General features: G+C 45.3%; 1 protein-coding gene across 10 annotated transcripts in view; it reads right to left on the minus strand.

Moving 5' to 3' along the window:
* Positions 1 to 15350: 15350 nt before the first annotated feature.
* Positions 15351 to 22081, minus strand: part of LOC144121435 (uncharacterized) — a 60967-nt gene continuing 54236 nt past the window's right edge. For all 10 annotated transcript variants that reach the window (XM_077654631.1, XM_077654636.1, XM_077654634.1 and 7 more), the window contains 4 exons: positions 21196 to 21324; positions 20645 to 20803; positions 19509 to 19556; positions 15351 to 15557 (listed from right to left, as the gene is read on the minus strand). In XM_077654631.1, coding sequence (XP_077510757.1) covers positions 15414 to 15557; positions 19509 to 19556; positions 20645 to 20803; positions 21196 to 21324 — 480 coding nt within the window. In that variant the 3' untranslated portion in view covers positions 15351 to 15413. The remainder of the gene's footprint in view (positions 15558 to 19508; positions 19557 to 20644; positions 20804 to 21195; positions 21325 to 22081) is intronic.

Consider the following 22081-nt stretch of genomic DNA (forward strand, 5'->3'; position numbering starts at 1 on the left):
CTTCGTTTGTTGTTTTGTTTACCATTCAGGCTGCCACATTGCTTTTGTATTTTTACCCATGCACATACTTTCAGAGAATTGTTAATGCTGTCAACTGTTTTATGCGCAATGTATGATATCCCATTTTTTTCCCCAGGGCTCTTATCTTGCAATCGAAAATCTTCTGTATTTTAAACATTCTGAAATGTAATTACTCACTCTATTGTAAATAAATGCTTCTTTGTGGTACTTAAGGTGTGTTTTTTACACATGCTAAAGTTATGTTGAAAAATACACATGCTGTTGGTGGTGTTCGTTGGTTTTCTTATGCTTTGTGAAACAGTCTTTAAAAGGGGAGTTCTGTGATTGAATTTAATAAATATTTTCAGTTGGATTAGCGTAAATATCTGCTAAAGTAATAAATTCGGCCTCCATATTAGGCCTTTGAGAAAGTGTAAAGGTTAGTGACGGGAAAGCAAAACTAATTAAGCCACCGCATTAATAGAGCACAAATATCTTACAAGGTTTGGTGCGGTCGGAAAGATGTTACGTGGTTTCACGTGTACTTCACGCTCGACACTAGGTTTAAATTGTATTAGACTGTGAGTGTTGTACACTGGCGTAGCAAAGAAGGCAACAGTCGTGTAAATTCCAGCGTTTACAGTTCCGACGCAACGCCTATCATTGCTGGACTTTCGGCGCATTCCATTTTCAACATGATGCCGTTATCGGTAGACTTGTCTAGGTGATCACCGTGGTCGGAAAAAGTTAGGAATAGTGATTACGCAGCGCGTAATCCGTCCCCGCAGCAGACCCTCCGACCAAGCAATTCCCTCGACAATAATTGATTGCTTCTCGGGCACATTTAGCCTGTTACCGTGCAGACTGTTATTTAAAGTATATCCATGCAAATTTTCGTGCGTACTGATTTAAACTGTGCTGGACTAAATGTAATGATACATGACACGACATAATAAGAAACGCGACAGCCGTCTAAACCAGGGTGGCATGGCGCACGACCTACTACGAAGTCGACATAAAACAAATCGCCAGTCCTTGTAGCTTCCGCTTCCTACACACATTAAATTCAAACTTGCGTTTGCAACAAGACTCGTCTGGGTTGCCACTACGGTTAAACCAAGAAGAAAGACTGCGCGTAGACTCGTAACTTTTGTCACCGTAGCAGACGCTCCAGCCAAGCAGCACCCATGACAGAGGTGACAACCGGAGACAGCCGATCAGCGCGCAGAACCGCTCTTCGTTTGCTTTGACAATGTCATTGTAAACTTACGTCCTTTATGTACAACGTAGTCTGCCACCGCAACTCTACCAAAACGCACTAATACGTGCGACGCCGCAGGCTGCAAGGTCGGCTGCACCAAGCCAGGTTGCTCGCAGCGCCTTCTATTCGTTCCATATGCCGCGCCTCGAAAACGCCGCCACGCTCGGGCCACTCAACCTACAGGCATTTCTAGTACACTCCACCTCGGCCGTTCACGACCGAATTAAGCTACTGCCACCCGCCGCATCAACATACGCTGCGTCCACTTTCTCGATATTACCGAACCTCAGCTCTAGAGCCTCGGCTCACTTGGCCCTGTGTTCTACATTGAACTCCGGGTGCATATTTTTCGGGAAGGGTGGTCCACCAAGGCGTTCCTTTGTTCTTTGTCGATTTCAACTTTCATTTCAATCCCTCTTTCGGGATTTATTCCCACTTTTGCTAGGAATACCCTGCCTGTTTCCGTTGTGCTGAGTCTCTCAATTTGAGAGGCGCGCACTGCCTCCACTACTTGTATTCACGTGTTATGTACCCCTCACCCAAGCAGTCTCTCTATAGAGGTACCCATGGGTAGCTCTAGTGCCTCTATAATACATTTTCGAATAAGGGCATATATTTTCTCCTCTTTCTCCGGCTTTTATATCTAAGTGGGGCGTCGCGTAACTAATTCTACTAATTACGTACGTCTGTATTAGCCTCCGCAAGTTCTTCCCTTTCAATCCCCTACCTTTCAACGCGATTCATCTTATGAGGCCTGCAGTATGCATCGTGTATTGCTCCAACTTGGTAAGGACCTCCCCGTTGTACCCGTGGGATTGGATTATTAAACCCAACATCCTTATTTTATACACCTTTGGCTTAGCATATGGATGTCCGCCACATTAATTTTAATATCCCCGCGTTCTTTACGTCGGCGGTGTGTAGGGTTTTTTACAAAAAGTTCTGACTTTTGCGGTGAACACGCGAGCCCCCTCTCGTCTGCATACGCTACAATTATCTCTGTTGTGGCCTGTAACCGCTCTTCCGTGTGTGCATCACTCCCACGGTTGACACCGAGATTTTTATCGTCCGCGTAAATGCTGAAATTCATCCCCTCTAGCTCATTTAACTTGCTCGGGAGGTCTCTCATTGCCACGTCGAAGAGAAACGGCAACAATACCGATTCCTGCTGCGTTCCCCTCCTTCCCAGGTCAATGGGGGATAATTCTAAGCTTTGCAATGTCATACAGGCTTTCCTGCCCGGTGGGAAGTCCTTGATATCTTCGTAAATTCTCTTCTCCACTCACAGCTCGTGTAGCCCGTTGAGGATCGCCTCATGTTTTAAAAACGCTTTGATGAGGCCTAGGCCAAAAATTTCTTTCGCGTCTCTGGAGCGCGAGCCTATGATGTTCTGTTTATGTCGAAACATCCTGTCCTGCGTGCATAAGTGTGGCCGGAAACCGACCATCTCGTGCGGCCACAGGTTGTTTTGCTGCACGAAGCCCGACAGACTTGTTTGCACGACGTGCTCCATCGATTCCCCTACGCATGACGTAAGAGAAATTGGCCTTAGGTTGTCTGGCTGCGGGGGTTTCCCAACTTCGGTAAGAGTATAATGTTTGCTGTCTTCCTTTGTTCGGGAAGCTTACCTTTATTCCAAACTTCTCCAATATATTCAGTTAAGAGTCTAATTATTCATCACCTAATTTCTTAGCATCTTATTCCACACATCAGCATCACGGAGACACAGACTTGACATTGCTCTCCTCAGGAGAGAGGAGACGACGGGTGCCTTGTGGCTAGCAGGGTGGTCAGAATTAAAATTATGTAGCGGCCGGTATGAGTCGGCTTCCTATATACACACCGAGCTTTAGATCTCCCAATTGTCTTCTTATAGAGACATCCAGGAATGGCAACGTGTTGTTCACTTCTCATTCCACTGTGAACAGAATAGAAGGATCGACACAGTTGAGGTGTGCAAGTAAATTTTCGACCTACGATGTCTTCAGAATGCAGAGTCGTCAATGTAACGAATGAAAACTTTTGGTTCTTCCTCAAACGGCATTAGTGCTTTCTCTTCGGTGGCCTCCACCATTAGGTTGGCAGCACTGTCACCGAGATCATCGCGGCCATGGCATTGCCGCTGGTCTCCTTATAAAACTCGCCTTTGAAGGAGAAAAGCTGTGCTGCTTAGACGAAAATCCAAAAGCCGGCAGAGTTTTTCGGTGTTCAGGCTTGTCCTGGTACCTTGGTCAGCGTCCGCTTCGAGGGCTTCATTCGCTGTGGACACGGCAAAGGGCACGGGAACGCTGGTAAAATGCGAGACCACGTCGAATGAAACCATGCACTCGTCCGCTTCCAGTTATACGTGGGAAAGACGTTCCACGAAGTGGCTCGAGTAGCGCACGTGCGTTGATGACTTCCCTGTCAGGGGCGATAGGACTCGGTGGAGGAAGGCCGAGAGGGCCTTATGCGGCGCGGTTGTGAAGTCGACGATCGGGCGCAGCGGAACGCCAGCTTTATGAATTTTTGGCAGTCCGTAAAAGGCCAGTGCTGAGCCATTCCAGCAGATCAAGCGTAAGTAAAGGCGTTTTCATTCCGGGTGGTGCTTGAAGGTGGATTCTAAAAGTTTGTTCATTCTGGTCGGAAGTTGCGAAGTTTGAACCTTTATTAATGTTTCGTAAGCTGGGCTGTCGAGGAGTGTTCGAACTTTTTCCTCGTAATCCTGCCGGTCCAGAACCACCATGGAACTTCCTTTGTCTGACGGGAGGATGACGATGTTTTGGTCGCTGCGAAGTTCTTGGAAAGAGTACATTTCGGACGGACTGCCAAAAATTCAGAAACCTGGCGTTCCGCTGTGCCCCGTCGTCTCCTCTCTCCTCAGGAGAACAAAGTCAATCAGTTTATCAGTGTTTAACAATGCACTGGTTGCACGTATTCGTGACGGACGACAAGAATTAGTGCAATTTTTACATTCAGCTGATTTCCTATCGCCACTGAACGATGGAATTAATCTCTAGCAGAAATGTGTTCTTATGAGGTTTTGATATTGCACGGCATTCCATTATTTTATTGAGCGCTGTTGTAGTGTTGGTATTCTTTTGTATCCCTTATTGTGCCGTATTCAGCTTTAATGCGAAAGCATTTCTTGACTCATGAGTGGCGTGGAGAGGATGTGTCACACTTTCATGAATCCAGAGACATTCCACAATCCAGACCATAGCCATCCAACAAGTCAATCCATAATCCAAAAAGTCAAACAGTAATCTACAATCCAATCCATAATTAAACAAGGCACGAACTGCCAATGAGGGAAAATAACAGAAAATTCAGGAAAAGGCGGCAATCGAATCCGGACCTGCGGCGTGCATGACGATTCCACTGCGCCACGCTGGTCCGCGTTTGCAGCTGAATAAAAGCGCGTCTAGTGAATGCAGAGTTGCCTTAGAAGCGTATCTACGAGATATGTACTGAGGCGTACATGAGCATTTGAATTACAGATGTCGCTATTAATCGAGTTCAAAAGTATGTTTCAGGTAAATTTACTTCTTGCTTGGCGTGTCGTAGCGTCATCATGCGGCAACCACAGAAAATCCCCCTGGCATATATACGACGCTGGCCCAGCAGATGGCGTGCGCGTTGTACCGCAGCACTAGGTGCCCACGGGAAAACCACAAACGAGGCAGTACAGGGGGATATGGGCTGGACAACGTTCGATGCACGGGAAGCTCAGAGTAAAGTACTATACGAAGAACGCCTGAGGAAATTGGATGATAACAGGTGGGCAGCTAAGGTATTTAAATACCTGTACAGAAAGAGCGTCGACACACAGTGGCGGAAACGAACTAGAAATCTGGCCAGTAAGTTTGTCAGAGACGAGGAAGGAGAAAGCAAGAGCATTAAACGACAGGTTAAAAACGTCGAAGGTAAAAATTGGATAGATTCAATGGAAAAGAAGCATAGTGTAGAACTATATCGATGCTGGAAAAGGCAGATCAGGAAGGAAACGTTTTATGATAACTCAAGAGGCAGTGCCCTCCTCTTTGAAGCTAGGTCAGGGTGTCTTAGAACGCGCAGCTACAGAAAAAATAATTTAACGAAGAAGATGACACATGTGCTGTGTGCGGTAAATCTGAAGAAACAATAGAACACCTCATCCTAAAATGCGATGGTATCCATTCCGATGTCGATGCAGGCACAGTCACTCTTCCTGAGGCCTTAGGGTTTAGAGATAGCAATGGTCATGTAAATAAATCTGCGGTGGAAATTAGCAAAAAGCGATTGGAGGATTGGTGGCACAAAAGCAGAGAGGTGACATAAGTTTTAAAGTGTAGGAAGACGTTTTTTTAAAGGAAATGGCGAATTCTATTAACAACTTACAGCAGAGTAAACAAAAATAAAGGAAAAAAACAGCATAGTGGCAACAACCACTGCCCCGTGTCAAAGGGGACGCTCCTACCTTCCATCCATCCATCCATCCAGCGGACGCTATCTCGGCCACTTTACCATGCCCCAAGACGCCTCGCAGCAAACAGCGTCGCCGGCCACACCATCGGTTATACCAGAGTTGGCGCGAAGTCCCAAGCGCAAACATCAGCACCAACAGAACAGCACCACCAGAAGCAGTAGCAGAAGCAGCAACAGGCGACCAAACAGTCATAATGAAAGCATACTTTCGCATTAGCGCACGTAGGTTGTCTCAAATGCCTCCCTTTTCACTGCCTATCCGTCCATATTAACATTCAATTTCCTCTTTTTTTCCTCTCCTGCTGTAGCCTCACTATGGCGCACTATTTGAAAGTAAATCTGGACATGAAATAAAAATTGAAACCACATTTTGAGATTATAAGAAGCCGCTTTTTTGCACATAGTACGATGAGAATCTCTTCACTAAAACACCAAAGTTGTACTGATGCCAAGGAACTGTAGCTGGAGCGAAAAATTTTTTAGGCGTATAAACAGCTGCCTAAACAGTATGCCAGAAACTTCTTGATGCTTCCTCGCTTCATATATAGAGCAGTTGAATTCCTTGGCACCCGCTCATGCCGTCGGTGCTTTTGCAGTTGAAGGCGTCGGCGAACTTCCGAATTGTTGAAATAGACTTCGTCAGTCTGCAACAAGAGGACAAAGAGACTCTCAGCTGCCACTGCAAGGAAATGACTTGTGAGGAGAAGGAGAATAATGCGCAGACAGAGTACGAAAAAATTCAATGGCGCAGGTATGAATGGTAATTAAAAGGTGATTTGGTTTTTACATAGTTAAACATAGTAGACGAGCGAAAACATGTGTTTAGCCTAGTTGGCTCCAAGTTTTGTTTCGCGGGATCGTCGGCACGTCTGGTCTGGCGATGATATTAGACTCAGGTTAAGCTCTGATTGAGATTAAGGTGATCTGATCTTTTCGCGCCGCAGATGGAAGTTGGTGAAGACGATGATGTGCAATGCACAGCGCGAGGAAGACGAGGAAGACGAGGGATTGGCTAAGTATTGGGTGGCTTGTTTTTCCTTTTCGCCCTGTGCCTTTGCACCTTATTTCTTGTGTAGAGAACGCACGCGGTGGGTTTTTAAATCACATGTAATGTCTGCGCAGTCTCCCGGCCAGGGGAGGTCCCCTTGGTCGGCTTCCTTGCCACCTCATGAGATGCCTCTGGAAGCTTTTCAATGCTCCGGCGTCCGCAGCATTCCTGTGGCGCTGGTGCCAAAGGATGGTGGTTTTATCAAAATTAACAATGCAGGGTCTGTTCGAGCTGCTCTCCAGGCGGCCACTTCCCTTTATGAGGCAATCACTGAGGTAAGGCGGTTTGGAGGTGGCGGTATTCTGTGCCGTTCGCCAGACCTGTCGTGCGTAGAGGATCTTCTAAACTGCTCATCTTTTGGGCCTCTTTCGGTAAACAGCTTCATTCCGTCTCATCTGGCCTGTACAAAAGGTTTCGTTCACGGTGTGAACTCTTGCTTGTCTTCAGTTGAGACCCTCGACCTTTTCTCTGTAGCGGGTGTTGTTGCTGTGTATCGCAGTAGCCGGGAGGTGTACAATAAGCGGGTGCCAACGGAAACGGTTATTGCCACTTTTGCGGGTACTGCATGCCCCTCAGAAATAAAAGCATGGTCCCTAATCTTCCGTGTAGATCCCCTTCCGTCTAAGCCACTGCAGTGCAGCAATTGCTGGCGATATGGTCATAGTGCTCGTGGCTGCAAGTACACCTGGCGCTGTTGGAAATGCGGCAATGACCATCCAGCAAATTTATGCTCTGATCAAAACGAGAACTGTTGCCTTTGTGGTGGATCTCACGCTGCAAATTCCATGGATTGTCCTTCTCGGGATCGTGAATTGCAAATTCTAGACATAACCGACCGCAAACGCCGTTCGCGGCGCGAGGCAATATCAGAAATTAAAGAGAGAGCTCACGGCTATGCAGGTGTGTCATCCCGTTCAGGAGTGACGCTAGATTCATCTATCTCACAGGAAATAGTGACTGCTGTGGGAGCCTCTATGGCTAAGATGGTTGACAGGATAGTGTCCACTGTCACAGAGTGCATATCTAATGCTCTGGGAACGCAGATTACCCAGGCAATGCAAATTGGAATGACTTCTGCCATTTCAGCCATGGCTTCTTTAATGACACAACATTGCTTGCCTGAGCAGTCTCAGCCCCAAGAACAAGTTACTGCTGTTTCTCCACTTCCTCGGTCCACTAATTCAGATAATGCTCAATTTATTAATGATGCAGAGATGGTGGATTCGGATACACGAATCCTCAAACGCAGCGGATCCGTGTTTAACCCTTTTTCTTCACATCCTCAGCAAAAAAAAAAAACGAAGCATCAGATTGGTTCTAAGCCGAAATATACTATTTTAGGGCAGGCAGTTGCTGATGCCCGGATTTCTCAACCACAGGGGTGTTGTGGCTCAGTGGTTAGGGCGCTCGACTACTGATCCGGAGTACCCGGGTTCGAACCCGACCGCGGCGGCTGCGTTTTTATGGAGGAAAAACGCTAAGGCGCCCGTGTGCTGTGCGATGTCAGTGCACGTTAAAGATCCCCAGGTGGTCGAAATTATTCCGGAGCCCTCCACTACGGCACCTCCTTCTTCCCTTCTTCTTTCACTCCCCCCCCTTGTCCCTTCCCTTACGGCGCGGTTCAGGTGTCCAACGATATATGAGACAGATACTGCGTCATTTCCTTTCCCCAAAAACCAATTATTATTATTATAGGGGTGTTAAGAGTTCTCCAGTGGAACTGTCGGTAACTTCTTTCAGCTTCAACATGCGTACTGTACCTTATATCTTAACATAGTCCAGACATAATTTACAAGAAACGTGGCTTACATCTGAAAAACACTTCCATTTGCAAAATTATTCTTCATTTCGACAAGATCGTCAGTCAAGAGGAGGGGGCTTACTCATACTAGTTTCTTCTAACTTTTGCCGCTGGTCTAAGATTACTTTTCAGTCCTCTACTATAGACTGTGAGTTATTAGATTTAGACTGAAATTCCAGGGTGCTATCCGCTTTGATTAGTAAATGTTTATTTTCCTTGCGGTGTCCAGGATACCAGGCTGCTAGATCTCCTGCTCCTTAAATGTCAGAAGTCAATTAGTTGGCCGGTGACTTTAATTCTCATCATGTGTCGTGGGGCTTTAAGACAGATTTCTGTGGTAAGCGCCTTTGGAATTGGGTTACTGATAACAACCTTTCGTGTATGAATTCAGGTTCGGCCACATTTCTCCGCGCACAAATTCGATCTGTGTTATATTTAACTTTCACCAGCCCTATAGTGTTTCTGCACTCAATTGGTCGACTGTGGATTGTGTAACATCTAGCGATCACATACCTATCGTTTATGATGTTAATTTCCGCTTAACTCCGGCGTGCTCTCGGCTGAGGTCATATATAAACTATGACCAGTTTCAGTCCTCTTTGCGCTCCACTCTTGGTTCAGCGGTTAATTCTGCTGAAGAGCATACAGCGAAAGGCATATGCTTGGCTATTGAGGAATGCCGAAAGAGATTCGAATTTTTGGTACGTACATCAAGAGGGAGCACTTCAGCTAGATGGTGGAATGCAGATTGCTCGCGGGATTACAGACACAGAAAGGCTGCATGGAAGAAGATTTCTACACAATCAGTGCCCAAAAAATTAGCATGGTTATAAATTAATTGCGGCTACTTTTAAACGCGCAGTCTCACAAGCGAAATAAAATTATGAACCAGAGCACTTTGATTTCCTATCAAAATCAGGAAATCATCGTGCACTTTTCGGTTTCTTAAGATCGCGGAACAAGATTCCGGTTTCAGAAAATTCACCCTCGTGTGTTTTGACCCCGCAAGAAGCAATAGAAACAGTTGAGACAATTGCCAAAGGATTAGAGCAGCGTTTCGCCTTTGTACTTCCTTTGCGCTCCGCGTTTGTGGCGTCAGTGGACCAGTTTCAGAATATGTCCCCCCTATTACCCTTCCCGAGCATTCCCCGATAGTGTTGAGGTTACCAACTGCTGCCCCTGGCCCTGATGGGGTAACATCAAAAATGTTAAGGATCCTGTTTGAGGAGTATATTTCGGCTTAGAACCAATCTGATGCTTCTTTTTTTTTTTTGCTGAGGATGTGAAGAAAAAGGGCTAAACTCCTACGTGTTTCGGAGTTTGTGGACCGTAATGATATCCTTAGTCCCTGTCAGATTGGTTTCCGTCAAAAATGTTCCATACGGAATGCTCACACCGATCTTGAGAGTCGCATCCGTCTTGCGCGGCACCAAAAAATGCACGCTGCGTTGGTGACATTAGATGTAGCCAAAGCTTATGACAGAGTAGAACACTACATATTATTGCAAAGGTTGTATACTCTGCAGTTTCCGAATTACTTACTTGCGTGGATATCTGCGTTCCTTGAAAACAGACAGTTGTTTTGCATACTAAATGGTGTGAATTCTGGAAGATATAAACAATCCAGAGGTGTTCCGCAAGGAGCAGTCTTGTCGCCTGTGCTCTTTAATATTCTAATGAGCTCTATTCCCAGCCATCCAAACATTCGCACGTACGTCTATGCGGACGACATTGCATTTTTCACTGCTGCAGTTGACATTCAATCTATGTGTGTCTGCAATCGCACCTGAATTTTCTTGAAAGCTGGTTGTGTGACTTACGTCTCACCTTAAATCTAAACAAGTGTGCTGTACTTGTTTTTCAAATGAAAGATCTGTTCATCTGTCTCTCACTTACCGGCGACAAAATATTCAAGTTAAGTCTTTAAAATATCTTGGTGTCATTTATGGTGAACGCCTCACATGGCACTCTCACATTGACCATGTCGCAGCGAAAGGGGCTCGTGCTGTGGGCATGTTGCGTAGAGAATGTAATCCCCGGTCTGGAATGCGGAGAGATTCACTTTTGCTGATATATGTTTCGTATGTCTGACCAATTTTAGATTTTGGATCTGTGCTGTTTTCTGGTACGGCTGCTTACGAAATTCGCCTGCTCGTTCTTTTGGAGCGGGAAGCGCTTCGGTTGTGCCTTGGCCTCCCCAAATGTGTGGCCAATAACGTGCTTTATCTTGCAGCCCGTATTCCTCCTTTATCATCTAGATTTCAATTCCTAACTGTTCAGACGTACCTAAGGATATATGAATCAGATTTACACCGGTCCTTGTCTGTTTCTTGTTGCCAGCCGACTTCCTTTTTGGGAGTCCACTGGCCTAGATTTCATACCCCGCAGGTAGTTAGGGTACAAAATTTGCTTGAACCTTTAAATGTTCTTTTGTATAACATCCTTCCGACAAAAACGAAAACAGTGGGTACTGTATAGAAATTGTCTGTGATGACATTTTCTCGAAAAAAACTAGGCATTTACCACCCCGCATTTTAAATGGGGTATTAGAAGACCATTTACAAAGCCTAGTATTAGCTTAACGATAGCTACTGATGCCTCCGAATGTGATGGAAAGGCAGGGGCGGGAATATATCAATTGCCCGCTTCCAGATTGGTCTTTTTCTCAGCGACTTCCCGACTACACCCCAATTTTCCAAGCAGAGTTTCTGGCGATGGTGCTTGCTCTTCGCAAACTATAGCCAGCTTTCTCTTCAGTGGCTGCCATTACAGACTCTCTTTCTTTGTGTTCGTCCCTTGCTTCGGCTGTAGATTCGCCAATCCCTAAACACCTTCCATTCATTACTCCCTCCACATTTGAGCCTTGTTCACGTGATATGGGTGCCAGGTCATAGCGGTGTGACAGCCAATGAAGTTGCGGACTGCCTGGCAAAGGCGTCCCTCAATGGCCCCGTGCTACCAATCCTTCCGGCTACAGCGTACATTACAGCAGCAAGGTTCCGGCGACAGAATTTGTTAAGAGTGACAACTGGATCTCTTTTAAGATCTGATGATTACCTGCACCTGAAGTATTCTTGGAGCAGGCAATCATGCCATTCACGGCAGGTTGAGGTATCTCTATCAAGGCTCCACTGCCGGATCCCACCCTTAAATTTTTATTTGCACAGGTCTGGGTTGGCGTTTAATCCCGTCTGCGTATTTTGTGGTGAGCACGAAACCATAGACCATTTTTTGTTGTTTTGTCGCCGGTACAACTTGATGCGAAGACGGTTTTTAGAGAAACAACTACAACAGCTTGGCCTTTGTTTGAGCAGCCAATTCATATTGTCGTGCGGAGCCACCACACTTGGGTACATCCAAAAGTATGTTTTCACCGCCGTGCAAAATTTTTTAATGGAATCAAGGCGGCTACCTTGTTCATTTTTTAAATTTTTTTCAGTATAATTTCTATTCTTTCAATTATCATTACCATTTAACTACTCAGCTATGAACATCAGTCTCGATCTCATGCGTACGTTCTGCATTTCCCGTTTCATTTCGTTGTTCCTTTTTCTTTACTTCTTACGTCCTTACCCTTCATTTTAATTTCGTCCAGGAATTATTTACCCGAAAAACTCTCATTGCCATCCAATTCTTGGCCAATCCCCCTATGTGGGCACGTGCCATTTTATGAGGACAACAACTACTACTACTAATCTATGGGGTCTCCCGGCCCACTGAGCCCTGCATGGCCAATCCCCCGTCATGGGTATGTGCCACGTCACCAAGGCAACAACAACAACGTGGACTAACGCCAAGGCTATAAAAGCGCGAGGGAGAGCGAGGTACGGCGGGGAAGAACCGAGAAGCGGAGGCTCCGGCGGGTCATGGACGAAGTGCGTCCCTGACCCGCCGGAGCCTCCGCTTCGGCTGGAAGAGAGCGACGCCGGCTGCTGCTCCGGTGAGCTCTTGTTCTACGGCTTCGCTCCGCGGACTTCCTGCCGTTCCTGAGCCCGTTCAGGGGAGTCAACGGAGGACGCTACCACCTGCTACGGCCAGGGGTGTCTCCAGCGCTGTTGCCACCCAACCGGGTGGTTCCCCCAACGCCATCCCCGGCATCACCTCGACGGGTGCTTGGAGCGGGAGCTTGTACGACGCAGCCAACGACGCGCCAGCGATGCCAGCCTGAGCACGTCGAACGCCATCTAGACGCCGGCTACTGGGCCCATGCAACAACGCATCCACACCGAACCAACCGTGGGCACGAACGCCGACCGCTATAACAGTAGAACGCTAGTAGTAGCAGTGTTCCGGGTCCTGTGTATTGATAGTCGTGTTTTGTGTTAGTTTAGTTAGTTATTTTTGTATGCTAGTCTGTGTGTGTCATGTAGGGTGTATTAAATGTGCGTCTGTGTACGGGTACACCTATCGAGTGTTATCCGGAGAGATCCGTACGTGACACTGTTACCTGATCCTCGCCATGCAGCTTTTCCCATTTGCAATGCTCCTAAGAATTTCTTTACTTCTCTTGTTACTGACGGGATGATGCATTGGTGTTCGCTATAGTGTGAAATTCTGATTACACTGGCTACTGTATATATTTGAGCAGAACTCTTCGGCTACATTAACTTTCTTATCCATATATTGCTAATGACATTGGCCTGCTTGTCTCTTAACGCATACATCTGATTCAATTTAACCGATAGCTACTTTACGGTAGCATTTCGAGCCTTCAGCGTGGCGGCGCCGCCACGCACGTGGTTGGTCACGTGGTGCGGAGCAGCTGCCGGGGCGCTGCGCAGTGACTGATCACGTGGTTTGGGCACGTGGTGCGGAGCAGCTGCTGCTGCCGGCAGCGCGACAGCGAAACCGAGCTGACACAGGTGTGCGCATGCGCCGTGTCAATAAGTGGGACGAACACAAAGGAACGCCCAGCGAAACGGAGCGGCGAAAGACTGACTTCGCAATTCAAATGATCAAGTCCCACTCGGCCAGCTGTAACTATCGCGTCACTCCAGGTTTAGCCAGAGCTAAACCACCGCCTTTTTTTACCTATGCCTAGTTTTCTGTTCGCCACATTCAGGCTAACTCCGTACTTCAGAGCATGCTCGATTCTCTATATTCCTTACGTCGGCTACCTTGCGCTGATTTATGAACTTCGATAGCTGTTATTTCTATGTTGTCTCTAGGGCTAGACGCCCTCATGCTTTGCCGTTTCTTAATCCGATCTTTCGTCTCCTGAGATAGCTTGCCGGTTTACATGAACACAATGAACTCCACTTGCTTTCAGTGTATATATGGCATTTTGCTGATCCCCGATGCCGCGGGTTCGAATCCGGGCCGCTTCGATATCAGCATCAGCCTGTCTACGCCCACTGTAGAGGACAAAGGCCTCTCCCATATCTCTCCAATTAACCCTGCCCTGTGCCAGCTGCGGCCACCGTATCTCAAAACGTTGACCCTATCCTTGCAAAGCTTCTCAATCTCATCCACCTACCTAACTTTCTGCCACCCCTTGCTATGCATCCCTTCCTTTGGAATCCACTCCATTACCCTTAAAGACCATCGATTATCTTACCTTCGCTCTACATGCCATGCCCAAGTCCACTTCTTCGATTAGGTTATGTCATTAACCCGTGTTTAACAACCCTAAATTTACGTCACACTCGTCATTTTTCTTTCCATTGCTTGCTGCACTGTCAAGCTGAACCCTTTTCGTTAGCCTCCATGTTACTGCATCATAGGCGAGTATCGGTTTCAGTGGTGAAATGCGAAAGCGTCTATGTGCGAGGCACCCCCAACAGGTCGAAATTAACATGGAGCCCTCCCCTATGGCATCCCCCAAGTCATCTTGCATGCAGCCTCGGTATGTTGAACTCCCCATACCCACATGAACCATATAGTCATCAGAACTTGAGCGGCTGTGATGATGACTGGGTGCTCTTCAGATATCCAGCTTACATTTTTTTCTAGGTAAGCTGGAGCAAACCATATCACCATACTGTCATAATGTTTTGTTTCCTCACCGTTGTAAAAACAAGTGCCGAAGTTTTGAAATTCAAGAATACGGTTTGATAGACTGCCCATTCTGCGTACTCTTCTAGAAAACCTACCACTTTTCCTTTTGTCGAACACAGCAGTTATGCTTAGCAACTACATTACTATACCACCGCTTTGTCTCAGTGTTTCATCGCCAAAGCATCGACGCGGTTTCGCCTCGCTTTTGGCTTTTGCATGGGACTTTCTTGGAGAAGGAGAGCGGCCCTTGGCACCCATGCATTTTTGCTGGCGGCAACGTTGGCCTCACCACAGCCGTGCGGGGAAAGTTCGGGCTAGGCCAAGTCAATGCAGATCCACCACCCAATTTGGTTTGCCTCTGTACTCAAGATAGAGGTGGATGGAGGCAAAGTCGCCGCAGGAGGCAGGCAGCCAGGAAAAAAGCAACATCCTCACTGCTAGGCTCACTTGTCGCTTTGAAAAACAAATGTCACAAATAGCTACATTATGCGGAGGCACACCATATAATGAAAGCAAGTGTAAACTTAGAACTCTCATCGAATGACAAAACACGTAAGCATAAAGCTTAAAAATAATAACTGCTTTGAGCAAAAGCAGAGCTCAGCCTAACTGCACACAGGCTTTACGGTCAAGACACTGTAACTAAATGCAATTGGAAGAAGTACAAATGGCTTGATATCACTAACTTTGATGTTCATGCACATCGAAATTTTTTTTCAAGGAAAAGAATGATGCATATTTTAATGCAGACAAAATAAAAAAAGGATTTACATAAGCGATGCTCACAGGGACATTTGGTGCACTCAGAGTTCTTTATTGAAGCACAACTTGGAAACCATGAAAAGATAAATCGGGGGCTACTAGAAGTCATAGAAACTCGAACTTGGGCTGAAAAATCTGTGCTTCTTCGGGGACGATGCACCTGCAAGCATTCCAGTTGAACTTGAGTCCCTTTTCTCCTCCAGCTGCACTGATTTTTTGGACAATGCTGGAACTGCAGATGCCTGCGAGAAATCATTAAGCCCATGTAAAACAGAAGCGCTGATGTTAACCAAACAACAAATATGAAAGTGGCATGCATATATTTAAATCCAACACTTAAGCGGTACCTGAAATAGTTTGCACCAAGGCTAAGAAAAGTGAAAGCCAGGTGAAAATCTTAGCTGGTCAAACTGGTGTAAGGACTTTAGTGGCAGTGCAGGAAGAAAGAAGGGACAGGATAGGACACAAGAGTAAAGAGCACTGACTATGTGCTACTCTTCATCAATCTGCATCAATCTTGGTTTAAGGAACAAATTCCCAGTAGATTCCAAATGAAACAAGTCGAAAACCAGTTAAATATCAACTGGTTTTGTTGGAATTAAGTCGCAACTAGTTCTTTAAACCCATTTAACCACTTAGGATTCTTGCAAGAGATGGGTAATTCAAAATCTATCAGTACATATAGATACTGAATTGCCCATCATCCTCCTACAAATATTTTAGATCTAGCTTATGTAGCACCACAGATATCAATAATTAAAAATGAACCCCTTCCTTTTCTCTTCCACTCATACATGAGAGCGAGCCAGAAAAAAAGAATTTACAGGCCGGTATTACACTGCACCTTCTTGGCTCAGTTTACTTTTATTTTTGGCTGCTCACCCCCCTGCCACAGCACTATAGACTGGATCTTCTTCAGCTGGTCATGGCCCCCACCTCCATCATTTACGAATATCTGGGGTTTTTGGCATGCCAATTACAGTCTCTTCATAACCGACGTCATGCGGGCCACATGTCATTGCATTGCAAGATTTTGAGGACTTGTATGCGGCATAAATGCTAAATGGAATTTATTCTACTTACTGTAAAATTCTGAGCAAGAGCCCCCACCCCCGCAAGTGGAAATTACTGATTACTGGCGAAGTAGAGGGGGGAGGCGCTATCCCAGAACAGGGCTTAAAATCAAGACCGTGGCGACATTTTCCCGCCTGAAAAAAAAAAGTGCACTGCACATGAATTTAAAACATCCTGCCATTCTTTCCCGCTCGAAGAACTGTAAGAGTGCATCGTCCACGCATTCACTAAAAACCCGCACGCCGTTACTCAACTTTCTTCGAAGTTTTGCTTTCCTGTAAGTTTGCTGTAGCAACTTCCCGGCACTCTTGTCCCATTCCAGTATCCGTTGTCGGTTGAGCTTGAAATCTCAAGATATTTGTGAATGTTCCCTCCGTTTTCCTGATGCCACTGCATGATCTTAATTTCCTTCGTCACTCTGTTTGAATGCAGTGCCGACTTGAGAAGACCAAAGCAAGATGACAAATGGCGCATGCCGAACGGACATGCTAATGAACGCGTTGAAGGCTTGAAAAGAAGTATTGGATTGGATTCTTGAACTCGATGGGGCAGGCCAGTGTGCCTGGGCGAGGTGAATAATAAGGCATGGAGTGGGCAGGGGGTGCTTTCCCGGAACAGCACGGAAATGTGAAATTAATAGTGAAGTTAGGGAGGGCCCTATCATAGGTGGGGGCACCTATTCAAAATTTTACGGTACAAGTCAGCAATCTGCTTGAAGCCAGAATGGTGGCTTCATAACACGCTTAATTTTGAGGTACCTGAAAGTTTATACTAGAGTTTTTTTGAAACTGACTGCCAGATATAATGTTGTAAGAATTTAAAACAAGTGGCATTAATGCCGCTCCCAAGAGGACAGGACTATATACAAAAACAGCAGCCATAAGCACAGTTCAATAACCCCAGGCTCAATATGGAAATACTAAAGAGAAAACACTGAATCATCTTTTATCACCTTCTCAAGTGCAGCTGAATACCAAGCTTCATGCTTAGCCTTTTAAAACTTGTAAAAGGTATGCAAGTCACTTCTTACGACTAAAGACCCTCTATTCATCCCACTGTGGTGGCTCAGTGGTTACTGCATTCAGCTACTGATCCGAAAGACACGGGTTCGATCGCGGCTGCGGGAGCCGAATATCGATGGAGGCGAAATTCTAGAGGCCCGTGTACTGTGCGATGTCAGTGCACATTAAAGAACACGAGGTGGTCGAAATTTTCAGAGCCCTTCACTACGGCGTCTCTCATAGCCTGAGTCGCTTTGGGACGTTAAACTCTAATAAACCAAATACCCTCTTTTTTTAAGTTTTCGCAGTTAATACATTTACCCGTCTGGACAGATGGGTCATTGCATTAACACATGCCTAACTGAGCATGCTAATGCCTTGGAGGCTAATAAATCTACTAATCTAGCCGAACATGTTAGAGACTGCAAATCTTGCTTCCCTACTTTGCATCACAGTGATGTATTTATACAGTCACCCAACACAGTTAACAAGAGAGATTATGGAGGCTTTTCGCATGAAGACAAAAACTAAACTGTGCGTTAGCAGCCCATCTGTATGCCTGCATGACAGTGAGGTTAGTCTCCTCGGTTCCACGTAGCTACATGTGTGTTTGCTTTGCTTCTTGATTGTTTGCCCTCTTTGTATTCTTTGATTCCTGTGAACAAGCCTTTAGTTGTGAGTAAAAATAGTGCTGGTCCTGTTGTTTCCTTTCTTTGCTGTCCTCATCTTTTGCACTATTTTCCTAGAAGTATGTATCACCGACTCGACCGTCCGTCTTGCCATCGCATTGAACAGCAATTACACAGATTACCGCGAGTAGCAACCATTTGAGTTTCTACACCCAAAGCTGTTACAGCACAGTGATCTACGCCTCATCGACAAAAACTTCAGTGGACTGTGGTTACTGCTTTATCCAAGAAATGCAAAACACTATGATGCCATCTACTGACAAAAGCTAAAAGCACCTCATCTGCAATGTGACAAGGGTGTTGATCTTCATCAAAGGGTGCACTAGAAAGAACGCAAACAACAGTAGAATATGACGAACACTACTGAAAGGAAGGGGAACTGCACTTAGCAAATCAGCAAAATTCCAGTCTCCAGTCACTAAGCCAACAAACAGTGGCGCGACTCAATGAGAGAGTGATTTGGTCAGTACATTTGCAGTAGCACTGCTGCAGCTGCCCCTGTACAGGCATTCAGATAATTTCATCTGATTTGCTCATGGTATTATTCTTGAGAGCTTTATGAATAAAATGAACAGCTTTAAAGGATGAATGTCCAAGCTGAAAGCAGCACTTGATGAAAGTGTGCTGATCAAGTCAACATGCGATGCTGCCACTGCTCAGTACTCAATTTAAAAGCCGCTGTCAGTCAAGCTAATTATAGCTTGTGCATGCACAGTGGGATCCCCTAACTGATGGCTGAATTCATCGTTTTCGGCCCACCAACATGTCATGAAAAACACGACAGGGCATGACATGAAATACTTTAGTAATAGTAAACATGAGCTTAGACATCTCATCAAGAAATACTAAATTTATCTATCAAAATGCGTTTAGTTATCATGCGCTCATTCACTCTACGTCTTTTTGAAGAAGTTTTAAATTTATTCATCAAGCGCTCATTCACTCCGCATCTTTTTGAAGAAGTTTTCACTTTGAATAAATGATGCACGACGAAGTTATGTTTGCCAGTTAAATGTAATTTGCTTCTATGTTTCATAGCATTGTACACAAAGTATGAAACAATGTAGCTATGTGTGGTCATGCCTCCCCTTTGCTGGAAAAACTTGACCAGTTAAAAGTGCCCCAAAAAAGCTGCACAGCTGCACCACAAGGTTTTGGCTACACTCTGTTTAAAACTTGAACAAAGTAGTAACATGAAAATTCACATGCAGTTTTTTGCAAAGCAAACAAAATATTAATAACAAAATGACCTCTTACATTCCTTTCTAAGTTTCCAGATAAAATAGCAATCTATAGTACAACCATTTTACTTCAGATGAAGAAAAAAAATACTTGTGGCATTCTGCAGATATCAGAAGCTTCACGCCACTTCAGAGGCTAAGAAATAATAAAATTCAATAGTTTTCAACTGCTAAAAGCAGCCACTTACACTGCCAGGACGCTTTCCCTTGCATGGTGAAGCCTTTACTGGTGGTTTCTGCAAGAAGGCTTACTGTCAGATCAGTGATTGTGTGTCTAGCGATACATGCACAAAATATGACTATATGTCAGGAAAAGAAAAAAGTTCCAACTGGAAGCACGCTCTCCCAGTTGCTCTAAAAGTGAGGGTGCAAGAGAAACGAATAGGCAGTAATGTGGCAACATGATGAGGACCCAGAAATCCTGCTCACAGATTGCTTTGAGTTTAGCACCTTGCAAGAGTTTCCTGTGGCATGGCATGCAAACAATTATATTAACAATTGGCATGCTAACATTGTATTAAGCACAGCTACCCTGTCCCCAGGCCAGCCACTTCCAAGTACAAAATTGAGTTTGTATTCTTAATTTTTTTGAAAGAAGTGCCCAACACACTGCACAATGCTCCTGTGAAACATGTGTAATATTTATCACTGAACTCCTTTCACTCCACTGAAGCTTTTGTTCGACCAGGGAGGCATAAAACCTCACAGTGACATTATTATCGCTGCTTCATTGCAGCTGCTGCTGGTTTAAAGGTTAAACAGGGCAACGAGGAGTCTTGTTCATGCTTTAAGGCACTTGCAGAGAAGTCATGCAATCGCCTGAAAAAACAAAGCCACTCCTCAACCTAGAGACTAAGTGACTGAGCACAAGGTCGAGCCCATATGACCTAGTGGTCAGCAGCCAACTACACAACTACTATGTGACTGTGGTTGGCACACAATAAAGGGAAATCCTTTATTTGGTTCTGTGTGTACTGAAGCGTGCAAGCCACAGCTCCCATAATTGGTTTATGGATCCCAGCCCACATCCTTTGAATCAGTAGCACAGCACTATAACCAGTCAGCCACTGGGGCGTTTACAGCTCCCATGAGGAAAATAATAAGCATTAGCATTTTTCAGCTTCTACAATACACAAGCAGAAACAAGGGACTGAGATAACAATTATAGGCACAAGTACAGCTCAACGAAACTTGATAAGAAACATGGCAGCAAAGAAAGCCTGATGACAGCCCTTGTTAGACTGCACAATTTCTGTCTTCTTATGACGTGTGAATAAGCACTTTGTAAGAATGAATGAGCTCCACACAAAAGTAAAGCACTCACTGCCTGCTGCAGATGCTTTGATGCCTTTGTTGCAGCGACTGCATGGGATTTGGTTGAGCAGGATTTCCCTCCTGCTTTACCGGTCACTTGCAAGGTGTTAGCACTCGGAGGCTTCGGCTTGATTGGGATTGCTTCGCAGATTCTAACCAAGTCAGAGAGCTAAGAAAAAAATTAATAGAAAGGGTAAAGGGAAACATTCATGAACAAATGTACTTAACCATATCATCTCACCATCAGGATGCTTTCTCTAGAAAATAGAAAAACACGCAATGCTCACAGAAAAGAACCAAACCTCGACATCTTTCAAAAAACAATGCTCTTTTACTTAAAGAAAAAGCTCACAACTCGAAATAACTTATGTTGCACACGGGTTGTAAAAGCGACAAAATCTGCATTACAGTTCAAGGTTCATATTTTGAAGCAAAATGTCACTCTGGGATAAACCCCACAGCTACCACCGTGTCATTCCAATTACCATTATGCATACATTCTCAGAAACAATCCAAAATGCTCCTCTCTATCAACCTTGCATGCAACCTTCAAGCCCTCACCGATACTTCACTCGATGAGCTTCCCTGTGATGATTCAGCAGGCATCACAGGAACCTTAAGTCCGGATGAAGGAGATGACGCTGATGTGAAGAGTGTTTTTTCCTGCTTCAGCACAGGCTCACGCACAACCTGCAGTGTCAGAGTCATGGGCATTGGATCAAGCACAGAATCCTCCTCAGCTTGTGACAATGCTAAAACCAGGCAAAAACTGAATTCAGTGGCAGCTCAGAATGCTAGTTTAAGAGAGTGGCATCTAGCGCTATGAGTTTTCATGCAAACCAATTGTCTAACATGTTGGGTGCCACATGACATAAACTGATGTTTTAATACTGAAGGCACCCCATAGGATGCTTTGCAGTTGACCTCGCAAATGTACAAGGTATGTTAGGCAAGGCAAATCACTGAAAACCTTCCGAACAAACTGAGCACTGCCTGACATATAAATGCGATTCCCTACTTCACCAAGATTTTCTGAAATAGTACAGAGTGCAAACCGCAATGTTTCATTCAGACCATGAAATGTCCGTTTCCTGCATGCTGGAAAACAACATAAACTGCCAGCCATAAGTATGACCTCCTTTGTATTGGTAGCATGGCCAGTGCTTTTTTAGGGCTGTCAATTGCTTGGTTTGTCTGCAACACCTTTCAGTGTACTTCCACTTCTACATTTACTGCATATTAACACCCAGCCTAAGCTAATGCAACGGACCTACACAGTGCAGACTTCAACAGCATGTTTGACATGTTTTTCAGCTAAATAAGTGCTGGCATTTGCTAAGTTTGAGTGAAGGAAATTGTGAAAAGCGTAAGAATTTTTTCATGCCTAGGATAGGCAATCAGGCAAGAGTGCATCTGCACTCTTGCCTGATTGCCTATCCTAGGCATG

This window comes from Amblyomma americanum, chromosome 2, assembly GCF_052857255.1.
Source record: "Amblyomma americanum isolate KBUSLIRL-KWMA chromosome 2, ASM5285725v1, whole genome shotgun sequence".
Lineage (NCBI taxonomy): Eukaryota > Metazoa > Arthropoda > Arachnida > Ixodida > Ixodidae > Amblyomma > Amblyomma americanum.